This window comes from Artemia franciscana, chromosome 8, assembly GCF_032884065.1.
Source record: "Artemia franciscana chromosome 8, ASM3288406v1, whole genome shotgun sequence".
NCBI classification, from domain to species: Eukaryota; Metazoa; Arthropoda; class Branchiopoda; order Anostraca; family Artemiidae; genus Artemia; species Artemia franciscana.
In genome coordinates this window covers 45,641,073-45,654,458 of record NC_088870.1, presented here as the reverse complement: position 1 = coordinate 45,654,458, position 13,386 = coordinate 45,641,073, and the positions used below count along the sequence as shown (strand labels likewise).

General features: G+C 35.4%; 1 protein-coding gene across 1 annotated transcript in view; it reads left to right on the top strand.

Moving 5' to 3' along the window:
• The first annotated feature begins 4,162 nt into the window (after positions 1 to 4,162).
• The window catches only part of LOC136030486 (dolichyl-diphosphooligosaccharide--protein glycosyltransferase 48 kDa subunit-like), a 41,727-nt gene continuing 32,503 nt past the window's right edge, over positions 4,163 to 13,386 (top strand). The window contains exon 1 of the mRNA XM_065709503.1: positions 4,163 to 4,362. Coding sequence (XP_065565575.1) covers positions 4,239 to 4,362 — 124 coding nt within the window. The 5' untranslated portion in view covers positions 4,163 to 4,238. The remainder of the gene's footprint in view (positions 4,363 to 13,386) is intronic.

The following is a 13,386-nucleotide window of genomic DNA, read 5'->3' as shown; positions in this document are numbered from 1 at the left end:
GGGGGGGGGGGTTTGAGGGTTTTTGAATGGAGAAAATAGTTGTTTTCCAAATCCAGGGAGTATTTTTTTGATTTTGTTCTAACGAAAATACCTCCCGTCCCTCCTTCTCGGACACTACCTGAAAAATTTGGCTCCACCCCCAAACTGTTCCTGATATGTTGCAAATATCATATCTTGATAACCTGATTTGACGATGTTTTCTTGTATTTAATTTTATCCTCTCCTCCAAGTCATATTTAACATCCTCTTTTTCAACCGTCACTGACAGTTTCAAATTCATACCCCAAGTAGTTCATAAGATATTGTAGGTATGGTGTTTAGATAACCTGGTAACGTATATTGTCTTTTGATTTACCTCGCTACTTGACCTTGCATAGATTTCAAGTCCCATAGAAGTTTACAGTGCAAAAACAGTTCTTTGATTGGATAAATATACTTTTGTCCCCCCTCCCTCCCTCACTCTCTTTCTTTGAGAGTGATCGGAGATTTGAGATCTGTTTGACTCCTCCCCTCTCCCAACGCTCCCTAACAGTTTTGACTTCATCCCCCAAGCCGTTAGGTTTATTTAATTGAGACGGTAAACATTTTAAATTTATTTTTTCCAAGTTCAAACGATGCACAAATATAATCATTAGTTTAGAATTTAAAGATGTTGGTAGCACTGAGAGGAGAGGAAGTACATGTACATGAAGCACATGTATGAATATATATATATATATATATATATATATATATATATATATATATATATATATATATATATATATATATATATATATATATATATATATATATCGGGTACACGTGATGTCATCTGATTTACTGGAACATACTCGTCGGTTTCAAAGTATAACCTTAGGAAACCTGGGAAACTTGGCATAGCAAACGATTCCTTAGAGCTCCTGGCTGATTAGACAGCCGGAACTAACGATGGCATCTTTTCCAAAATTGTAGTCTTTTCTTCAAAGATAGCAATCTATGAACAGTCCTGATGTTGTGGGAATTGTGTTGACCCTTTAGCCAAATGTATTGGTCATTTTAACGTTTTATGGCAAAGTTGCTGCCTTTTGGCACTTATAAGAGTGCTAGAGATTACAGTTCTCTGAAAAGATGAGCCCCCTCCCAAGCTTCTACATCTGCTATTCTATACTAAGCGAATATGAAAAAAATGGCCTTTTTTCACACCCCGTTTTTTGAAAATCAATGCTTTTTACCTATTTTCCTTTTTCCATCAGTGTCTTCTTCGCCCAAAGATTTAAAATATAAGTTTTGAGCCAATTAAAAAAAAGGCTTTTGGCCCTTGTTTGGGGGAGGAGGCGTGCCTTGAAACAACCTCTTGTGCGTTAGGTTCTCGTTGCCCCAAGCATTTGCAGCTGTATTTTCAAACTGATCAAGAACAATAAGTTTTTTTGACCCGCTTGCAGGTCCTTCGACCCTCCCCCTCCTCCTACAAATTTTTCACCAAGCCGCTGACACATAAGATTAAACAAACATTCCTTTTTTTGTAAATTAAATCGGTAAATTATTGAAAATTTTAGTAATTTACGGTCTTTTTTCAAAGGGATCCGGGGTCATTTCATCCCAGAAGATATATACTACTTTGGACAAAATAGATTTTGGAATTTTGATCGGATTTCATTGAGGTTGGTTAACCAAAATTGATAGAAGAGGGAGGATGGTTGCCCTCCAATAATTTGACATTTAATTAGAGAATTCAAACTTTTCTTTCTAACTGAATGAGCCCCCTGCCTAATTTTTATTTAGAAGAAAATTGGCTTTTGGTCTTTTGTAGTGCCCCGTTTTGAAGGGAACCAAACTGTAGCTTGAATAGTTTACAGGTCATGCCATCGGTATAGGCGTCTTTACTAGACCTTTCGACGATTTTAGAGGTAGGGATGAATGCTCCTTTCTGTATGAATAGGTAATAAATGGAAGACACATGGTTCTTTACTTAGGAACAGCTAGTGCTGACTCTGGTAAAATACATATGAATTCATATCCATGATACCATATTGTAACATAATTATAAAGAACTAGCTGTTGGGGTGGCGCTTCGCGCTACCCCAACACCTAGTTGGTGGGTGCGCTTCCGCCCCCCCCCCCCCACGCACGTAAGTCATTACGCGCCATATTAGTTACGCACCATTGTAGTTGTGTCCCTGTGTCCCAGCTTTGAATATAGATAGATATATATATATATATATATATATATGTTTTTAACTACGTAAAACTTGCGAATATACAGCATTCTTGGCTGTCCCATTGTCTGTGCATATACAAAGCCTTATATACTTGTAATGACGTCATATGCAAACGCTCTTTTTACAAACAAACAAACATGCATATATACAACTCATTTTTTTATAGATAGATAGGTAGATACATATACATATTTCGATGGAGTATATCTTTGGATTGGACATTTTCGATTTAAATTTCTTCCATAACTCTGTAGGAGCTGATGGAGAGCAAGTTGTTGGTATGATTCCAAACAATGTTGACTTGGAGTTGACGTTTCGCACGCGTCATTGATGCAGTTATCCCAGTGTTGGTCATTCTTGAATAAATTCAGAGCTTGGCATGCACTTCGGTAACTGTCATGTATAGTACCGTTTACAGTTCTCAAATACTCAAAGGACGTCGGACCGGGTACATTCACCAAAAGCAGGCGTAGAAAGAAGGATTCATGTTGATTGGGGTGAATGGTCTAGAGTCTTCCTATCGTGGTTTCTTTGAAGATGGTAGGTTGGCCGTCGACTGACTTACCCTGTTTTCGACGTTCCAATGATTTATTTTTAGTATTCCACGTGTAATGTGCAGTTTTCGTTCAGTGCACCGCAAGGTCCATGTATCATATTTTTACAATAATATCATATAACCCCTTATCGACATTTTCATCAGGTATTTCAGCGGAAATCACATCATCAATTTCGTTAGAAGTAATTTTATAATGTAGCCAGATTAGTATATGTGCGTGTGGCAATCCTCGTTTTTGCCATTCCACTGAGTACATCCAGCATCGCACTGACCCAAACACTTCAAGTTTTACTATGTAGTTTATCAGTGATTTCAACTTTTGCCGGAAGACACGGGCCGTAATGTCATGTCTATGAACCGCTGATTGTCCTTGAAGTAAAAGCTGCTGTATCTCGTCCCAAGATTGATTACATGTAAATGTAATAAATAAATGTGGACGACCATAGAGACGAACATACGAAATAGCATCTTGAGCATATTCATGCATATTGAAATTGTTCATAGTTGTTCACATAACAGACATACAACTTATTGTTTATATATATAGATAGGTGATATCCATAAAGATGAAATTATTCAAGTTAATTGTATCTATAGAACCATTATCTCTGTTTTGTTTATTTGGAAACACGAGATGGCTGCAGTTGCAGGTATTAGCTAGTAAAAGACGAACTCGCAAATACTAAGCCACAACTACCATTTTGAAATGAATCGGATGGAAATAAAAGGCAAACCATTGGAATCACTTTGGCCAAATATCCTATACATGAAATTTACAATCCCTTGGGTTGAGCAACAAATTGTTTTTTTGTTGTTTTTTTCATGGGAAGTATTAACGTGTCCTCTTTTTTCCCCTTTTTACTGCAAGTGGTGTACCAGGGTCGTATTTTGCAATGAGATAGGGGGAAAATACCCTCACCTACCTCAGTTCGCCCCCTCAGACCCCACTTTGCCTCCTCAGTTGAAATTTAATTTCTCAAAAATCTTGTCAAAGCTAAGATAGGCCGCCATAGCTCAATCACCTTATCCTTATATCCTCTACTCTATATCTACACAATTTTTGTTACTATATGGTTTATCTTTTGGTTTTAACTTGATTTGGGAATATCGGCTCCAACTCCCCCCCCGGATTTTGACGAAAATACGCTATTGCAGTGTACTGGAACATCATAGAAATCTATTTAAACTTTAAGTATATTTTCTCTTGGGAGAAAATACGCCATATAAGAGATCACGTTAGAAAACCGAAATGCAACAGACAACCCCACAAATACCAATGGAAATTATACTTTAGAATGTCAATCTGAACCCAGGGACGGCTTTGACTATTTGGCAAAAGTCTACTAAAGTGCTATCTATAAAATCGTAAACTAGATGATTGTAAGGGTTGGGAATTAAAAACGGCAAAAATCTTGAAAGAAATTCTACAACTTCTATTTAATTACACCAGCAACAACAACGCGGAGGAAATTAGCCTAATCATGAAGATTCTTTATATTTCATTGATATTTCTCGGAACTGTGTTTGCTAGAAAGGAAACCTTGGTGCTCCTGGACAATAGCGCAATTAAAGAAACCCATTCAGTGTTTTTCAAATCCTTGGCAGGTTAGTCTAGGAATAGGCTAGGTTATTGCTGAAATTGAGTTGCTTCTGAGTGAGGCTCTGTAATCCATTCTAGATAATTTGCAGTTAACATCTATAAACATTGCTATTTGTGGCTATTGAGGAGGTAATATTGATAAAATTCTAGTCAATTGACTTGCTATCTCAGAAAGAGTAGGTTAAAAAAAATTAAACTTTCATGGATGAATCTACAGACTAAAGTAGGCTATGTCCTGGAAAAATATCTTGAAGCAACTACCTCTGCTCCTTCTTTCTCTAGAGGGCCCTGACCTTTAAAAATATGTGTGTTTTAAAAGTGAAACCTTGGCAAATAGATCTTCTTAATTGAAGTGCAACAAAATTGCTTTCAGCTTCATAACTTTGCTCTATTTTATAAGGTTTTAAAGATATGCAAATGCATTTTCTAAATCTTGAAAAAGAACATTGAAATGGCTCAAAATTCTACTCAAATAACAGAAATTGTATTTTCAGAACTAAAGGCAGTAAAAAAGCAACTAGTAACTGAAAATTAAGGTAAAATTTTGTTTTGTCAAAATTTCAATAGGTTCAGACCTGTCATGTAGGAAAGTTTCAGGGCCCTCTAGAGGGAGAAGGAGTAGAGTTGTATACTTTAGCCTGTAGACCCACCCCTGAAAGTTTCATTTTCCTAACCTAAACCCTTTCCAAGATAGCAAGAAGTCAGTTAATCAGAATTTTGCTGGAAATATTTGTTAAAATTATACTTTATCTACTCTTGACTATCTTGAAAAGGGGTTAGGTTATGAAAATGAAATTTTCAGGAATGGATTTACAGACCAAACTTTATCCTGGGAAGGTATTTGAAGTAACTAACTCTACTCTTTTTCCCTCTGGAGGGTCCTGACTTTTGATGACCTTTAAAAATTTTTGTGTTATAAAAGTGAAACCTTGCAAAATAGATCTTCTGCTTAAATAAAGTACAAAAAAAAAAACTGTTTTCAACTTCACTACTTTGGTCAACCCTAATTTATGAGGGCTCAAAGATCCACCAATAAATTTCCCAAATTTTGTAAAGAAAATAAAAATAAATATTGCATGAAGTTCTACTCAAATAACAGAAATGACATTTTCAAAACCAAGACAAGAGAAAAAGAAACTGATAACACTTTCACCAGAGGGCTAAAATGGGGTAAACTTTGTTTATGATGCAAATTAATGTTTGGCCTATAGGCTATCTAGATTCAGGCTGTAGAAATTTAAAAATTTCTTGGAAAAACCAAAATAAAAGTTCTCCTTCTGAAAATTATGTTAACTATGATTCCCTATTCTGCAGATTATGGATCAAGAATTGTTTTCTTAGCATGCTCCCTTTTGTCCAGCTAGGCTCCTAGTTTTCTAATAGCCTAGTTGTTGGCGGGTTGGCTAATTTAAAGATATATAATATATATATATATATATATATATATATATATATATATATATATATATATATGTATATATAAATATATATATATATATATATATATATATATATATATATATATATATATATATATATATGTATATATAAATATATATATATATATATATATATATATATATATATATATATATATATATATATATATATATATATATATCTATATATATAAAAATAAGTTGTCTGTCTGTGGATCAGGTGACGTCATGTTTCTGTGTTGACTGATGTCATGAAATTAGTTTTCGTCATTTTTGCTTTGACGGTGACGTCATTCAAGATATTTAAGACATATGTTCACGTAGAAATCTATTAATGTTTAAGTTTAAAATGACTGATGAACTTACCATGGCAAAAGCCAATGAAGATGCTCAAAGAGTCTATGCCAAAAAACTTGCTGCTGATAGAGAAAGTCAGAAAAGAAAGTGTGCCGAGGAATCAAAAGAACAGCAAGGAAACAGGCTTGAGGCTGATAGAGAAAGAAAGAACAGAAAGCATGCCGAGGAATCAAAAGAACAGCAAGGAAACAGGCTTGAGGCCGATAGAGAAAGAAAGAACAGAAAGCATGCCGAGGAATCAAAAGAACAGCAAGGAAACAGGCTTGAGGCTGATAGAGAAAAAAAGAACAGAAAGCATGCTGAGGAACTACCAGAGCAACGTGGAAGCAGACTTGCTGCTAAAAGAGAAAGTGAAAAAAGAAGGCATGCCAAGGAATTACAAGAACAGCAAGAAATCAGGCTTGCTGCTGATAGAGAAAGTAAGAAAAGAAAGCATGCCAGGGAATCACAAGAACAGCAAGAAATCAGGCTTGCTGCTGATAGAGAAAGTAAGAAAAGAAAGCATGCCGAGGAATCAGAGCGACCTGAAAGTTATTGCCTGGCATTCAGGTACAACCCAGTTGATGATTATAGCTTGAGTAGATGTGTTCAAATCGGGACAAAGTCTAAAATTTGTCCCTATTGCAAGGCCTTGAAATTCAATGGTGAATCAATGGGAATGTGTTGCACCTCAGGAAAAGTTAAACTTCCTCTATTGGCTGCACCACCAGAGCCATTGAAGACGAATGAATGCTTGCCTGAAAAATTCTAATTTATGGGCACACGTAAAAATATTAAAATTAACTACAAATATGCATGTCCGATTGCAAAACGATGACTCTGGTCAAACATTTTCAGATCAATTGCTGACAATTGGAAATGGAAACCTCCCAGTAGACTCAATTTCAGGATGTATACAACTACCTGCTGATTTCTGTAATTTAGTGACGTCCAAAAATGAATTGATTGAAAAAGTATTTCCAAATATTCTAAAAAATTATAAAAATAATAAATGGCTAAGTGAAAGAGCAATTCTCACTCCCAAAAATATAGACGTCCACAAAATCAACAATATTGTTTTGACCAAGATTCGAGACCAGGCAGTCCTTTACAAGTCAGTCAACACAGTTTTGGAACCAAATGAAGCGGTTAATTATCCATCTGAATTTTTAAATTCCATAGATCCTTCAGGGTTTCCACCACACGTGCTACAACTAAAAATAGGTGTACCAATAATACTTTTAAGAAATATCAACCCACCAAAGCTTTGCAATGGCACGCGACTTGCCGTAAAAAAAACAATGGAAAACCTAATAGAGGCCACAATCTTGACAGGGCCTTATGAGGGTGAGGCTGTTCTTATTCCTTGCATTCCCATGATTCCAACAGATCTGCTTTTTCAATTTAAAAGATTGCAATTCCCAATTTGATTAGTATTTGCAATCACCATTAACAAAGCTCAAGGTCAATCATTAGAAAAATGTGGTATAGATCTTAATACTGATTGTTTTTCCCATTGACAATTGTATGTTGCATGTTCGAGGGTCAGTAAACCTGACAATGTATTTATATGCAGCGACAATTGGACAGCAAAGAATGTTGTATATTTGCAAGTTTTATGCAGTTAATTTGTATTGTATCTATCTATCTATATAAAAACGAGTTGTGTGGATGCATGTTTGTTTGTTTGTAAAAAGAGCATTTGCATATGACGTCATTATTAGTACATACGGCTTTGTATATGCACAGACAATGGGAAAGCCAAGAATGTTGTTTATTCGCAATTTTTACATAGTTTGAAACACATATATAAATCTATCTATATTCACAGGTGGGACACAGCAACACAACTACAATGGTGCATAACTAATATGGCGCGTAACGACTTACGCGCGCGGGGGGGGCGCGAAGCGCCCCACCAACTAGGTGTTGGGGTGGCGCAAAGCGCCACCCCAACAGCTACTATATATATATAAAAATAAGTTGTTTGTTTGTGTGTTGGCTGATGTCATGTTTGTGTGTCAACTGACATCATTATAAGGATTGAGCATTATGCCATCATGAAGTTGTTTGTCAACTGACATCATGTTTGTCAACTGATGAAATTACAGACTGGGACACAAATGACAACTAGGACACTCAAAGAGAAATTACAGACTGGGACACAGGGACACAAATAATGACCAGGACACATGGAATATAAATGATGACTAGGACACAGGGACACAACTACAATGGGGATGCCAGGGGGATATATAAATGACAACCAGGACACAGGGAATGTTTGATTAGCAATCACCATCAACAAAGCTCAAGGGCAATCATTAGAATAATGAGATATAGATCTGAATATGGATTGTTTTTCCCATGGACAATTATATGTTGCATGTTCAAGAGTTGGTAAATCTGAAAATCTATTTATATGCACAGACAATGGGACAGCAAATAATGTTGTATATTTGCAAATTTTACATAGTTAAAAACATATACATATCTATCTATATTCACAGGTGGGACACAACTACAATGGCATGTAACTAATATGGCATGAAAAAAGCTAACAAATGAGAAAACCTAAAAAGAAAAAAACTTAAAAAAAGGTAAAAAACTAAAAAAGCAGCAAAACTAAAAAGAAGCTATATCTATATATATAAAAACAAGTTGTATGTATGCATGTTTGTGGGTTTGCATATGATGTCATTATAAGTATATAAGGCTTTGTATATGATGTCATTATAAGATGACACTACAGATCAGGACACAAATGATGACTGGGACACAGGGAATATAAATGATGACCGGGACACAGGGAATATAAATGACAACCAGGACACTCAAAGAGAAATTACAGACCAGGACACAGGGAATATAAATGACAACTGGGACACTCAAAGAGAAATTATCACCAGGGCACAAATGACAACCAGGATACAGGGAATATAAATGACAACCAGGACACAGACACAACTACAATGGGGACGCCAGGGGGCACAGGGGATATATAAACGAGGATGGGGACACAGGGAATGTTCAATTAGCAATCACCATCAACAAAGCTCAGGGGCAATCATTAGAATAATGAGGTATAGATTTGAATACAGATTGTTTTTCCCATGGACAAATATATGTTGCATGTTCAAGAGTTGGTAAACCTGACTATCTATTTATACTCACAGACAATGGGACAGCAAAGAATGTTGTATATTTGTAAGTTTTACATAGTTAAAAACATATATATATATATATATATATATATATATATATATATATATATATATATATATATATATATATATATATATATCTATGTTCACAGGTGGGACACAGGGACACAACTACAATGGCACATAACTAATATGGTGCATAATGACTTGTGGGGGGGGGGGGGGTAACCTGACAATCTATTTATATGCACAGACAATGGGACAGCAAAGAATGTTGTATATTCACAAGTTGTACTTAGTTAAAAACATAAATATATATCTATCTATATTCACAGGTGGGACACAGGGACACAACTACAATGGTGCATAATGACTTATGCATGGGGGGGCATGAAGCACCCCCACCAACTAGGTGTTGGGGTGGCGCAAAGCCACCTAGGTGTTGGGTATATATATATATATATATATATATATATATATATATATATATATATATATATATATATATATATATATATATATATAGTCATATTAGCCATCTGGTGTTATCCCCTTTTTAGGGGCACTGAATCAATGGGGGGGGGGTGTCAGCCCCCCAATAATTTTGACTTATATGAATAATGCTGACTTATATTTCTATATATTTTTTTGAGTTTTCTATTATACAGTATCAGAAGTGTTTGAATCAGATCTGATGTTTTTGAATTGGTAAAGTACTAAAGGGAACTCTTATCTTTTGGTTGCAAAACTTTTCCAGATTGACATTGAGTGTTATGCCTGCATTCTAGATGATAAGTTCCCTGGCATAGAAAGTTAGATGAGGTTGGAAAAAAAAGGACAAATTTATAAATAAAAACATAGAAGATACTAATTTTTTCAGAATCTATGAATGGTTTTAGAAAAAATAAACAAAAAGAAAATAACAATTTAGAAATTATAAAGGCTTTAAAACCTATCCTTTTGGTCTGTTAACAAAAGTTAAATATTCAAAATGGCAAAATAGATAAGAGGAATTATGAGAGCAATGATAAAAAAACTGATATTTCAGGAAAGGGCAGATATAAAACCATAGAGAGTCTGCAATAATGTGTCCTTACTCTTGACATTTCTAATTTGTTGGTTGAAAAAAAAACACAAATAAAAGCTTGTCACTCGTTTACCGTGCAAATACTCCAAATTTGAAAAATCTAAAATTTGAGATAGAAGGTTCTTTTTACTTTTTTTTCCATGGGTTTGGACCAATGGGGATGCGACTCATTTGAACAGACTTCAAAAGTTATAGTGCCCTTTTTAAGTGACTAAAAAGGTTGGAGGATATCCATCCCCCCTCCCATGCCCTTTCCCCCATATTGTTTTAGCAAAATATTAAGAGAGCCATTTTGTTCAGCATAGTTGAGACACCTAAAAACTATGGCTATGGAAGATAGCATGACAATCCACAGCCCCTGGGGAAAGGTCTTTATGATATAAAATTAGTCTGTTGTTTACACATAGTATTTGTTATTGAGAGAGGGGTGAATTCTCTGCTGAAAGAAATTCATGTAGAAGTGAGATATCAAGGGTACCTGTTATACAATGCATCAAGAGGTGAAAAAAAGAAACATGTTATTAGAGCTAGGCTACCTATGTGACTGTCAGGGTTTTGAAGTGGAGTGTATTGTCAGAAAACCAACTATGATATTTAGAAAGAGCATAAAATAAGAAATCTAGTGGTACTACTTTTTTGTTTTGCTTTGTTTCCCTAGAACCATCAGGTAATTGTCTATATTTCATGAAAACCTTGAAAATCATGATTTAGCAAGGTTACAGTGCTCAAAACATGCTCTTTGAGTCTTGTTTAGTCTGTAAAATCTATTTCTGAAAGCTCTCTTTTTATAGCACAAATTTTGTTTAAGTTTATTAATGCTTTTTGGAGAAGAGATGGTTGACAATAGAGACCTCAATATATCTTTGTGGGGATAGTTTAGGCTCTTGAAACAGTCCCATAAGTATCATATAGGGTAGGATATCCAATAGTTTCACAGCTGATCACCACTTCAACAGCTAAATTAAAGTAAAGATCTATTGTACATCAAACAGTGCATAATATCTGTCTATGCTTCTATAGTCTTTGCTAGTTTACATTTCCGTTGCCGTTGTCTTTTAATGCTGCACAACACTGTCACTTTCCAACACACCCTCTACATTGCAACCTTCTGGAAGTTTCTTACAAATAGATTGAAAATCTGTTTCACTCTTTTCTGTTTCCCAAAACTCTTACTGAGATATCCAATTTGGACATGCATTTTGAAACTCATCAACAGTCTTCACATATCAGATCCTGCTACAGCTGTTGCTAAACTTGCAGAACAACACAACCATAATATTTCTAGAAATGCTTGGAGCCAACTTCTTCAACTATAGTTACCTTGTCACATATGTATAATGATATTTTTTTCTCTTTGTAGTTCTCTGTCATTTTCCTTTTGTACAAAGACAGGTTTTCAATAAATATTGATAATAGTATACCACCTATTTCTCCATTAAATAAGTCAAAATTTGCCCGTTCTGAGACCTATATGTTTATGGCTGTGTATAAAGTACATAAACATGAGCTGAAATCTTGAGCCATATAACATCCAAGGTCCCAAGTGCTTCAGGTATTGCAGATATAGTTAAAGGAGTGGTAGAGAAGCTTAAACATGATATCACCAAAAGGATAGATGATGTCAAAGAGTGTGTCAATGACCATGTGAAAAACATGGGAAAATGTACTATCCCAGAAGTTATACAGCATGTCAAAGCAATAATGCTGCAGGAAACATCCAAGATCAAACAGGCCATTGATTCTCACTTCAAAGACTAAGTCTGCAGACTGTTTAGACAGGAAAGAGAGGGATAGCAGGAAACATAATCTAGTTGCTTATGGCATACTCATGCAGCTAAGAATAAACAGTGACAAGACATTCATTGAGAAATATCTTACAGAGCAGTACAACATTCCAAACGCAAACATTACTAATGAAAGACGCATTATAAGCCAATCACCAGGGCCACTCACCAACCCATTGGACAAGCAGGAGAAAGCTATCAAGAATCAACCCAGAGCTGACCCCCTCCCATTCTTTTCTCTGTCAAAAATCTAAACTTGAAAAAATGCATTCTACAATTATCTTACAAGCTTTGTCAAGAAATTCAGTTTTGGGCAGGTGCATCATGGAGAGACCAGGAGAAAAGAAAAGCCTTAGCTGAACTCGACGCCAAACTGAACTAGGAGAGCCAAACTTAACTATCAACAATGGAAAGATCATCTCAAAAAACTGTGTGCCTGGGTGGTGGATACTCTCACCAGACCATGCAATGTTAGTTGCTCCATATGCTAGCCCTGTACATAGTGTAAATAGTGACAAAGTGAATATCAATAAACTAGCAAGTATTGGTGAACTTTCTGATTTGTTCAAGTCCTTCACAAATGAAAGTGGACCTTCATACATCAAAAGAACCTTCATAGACTATGAGAAGATTCGAATGGATCTCACCAACATATCCTGGGACAATGTCCTAATTGGCTCTTTAGAACAACTATGGCAATGCTTCAAGGAATTACTGCTAAACAAAGCTGGACAGTACACTTTGAGCAAGCTCATCCCAAAACTGTGAACACTACTAACAATGACAAAAGATATTAAGAAGGAAATTAACCAAAAAACAGACAATGGAAGAAGTACAAAAGCATCCATCCCTGGAAAACAAAGAAAAATTTTCAAAGAGCAGTAACAGACTTAAAAAGAAAAATTTTCAAAGAGCAGTAACAGACTTAAAAATTTATACATGAGCTTTGAATCTAAACTTGCAGACAAAGCTAAGACAAATCCAAAGAAATTTTGGCAATATGTCTCTAGCCAAGACCATAATAGATGGGGCATCAGGAAACTAGTAACTGAAGAAGGTGGAGAAATAACCAATATCAACAAGCTTGCAAACTCATTAAATCAGTAATTCGTTTCTGTTTTCACCACTAAACCTGAATACATTGTAAAATCCCCAATGGAAAGCATAACTCTATTGCTTATGAAGGTTCTCAGATGCTTACAGAAATTAGATACTAACA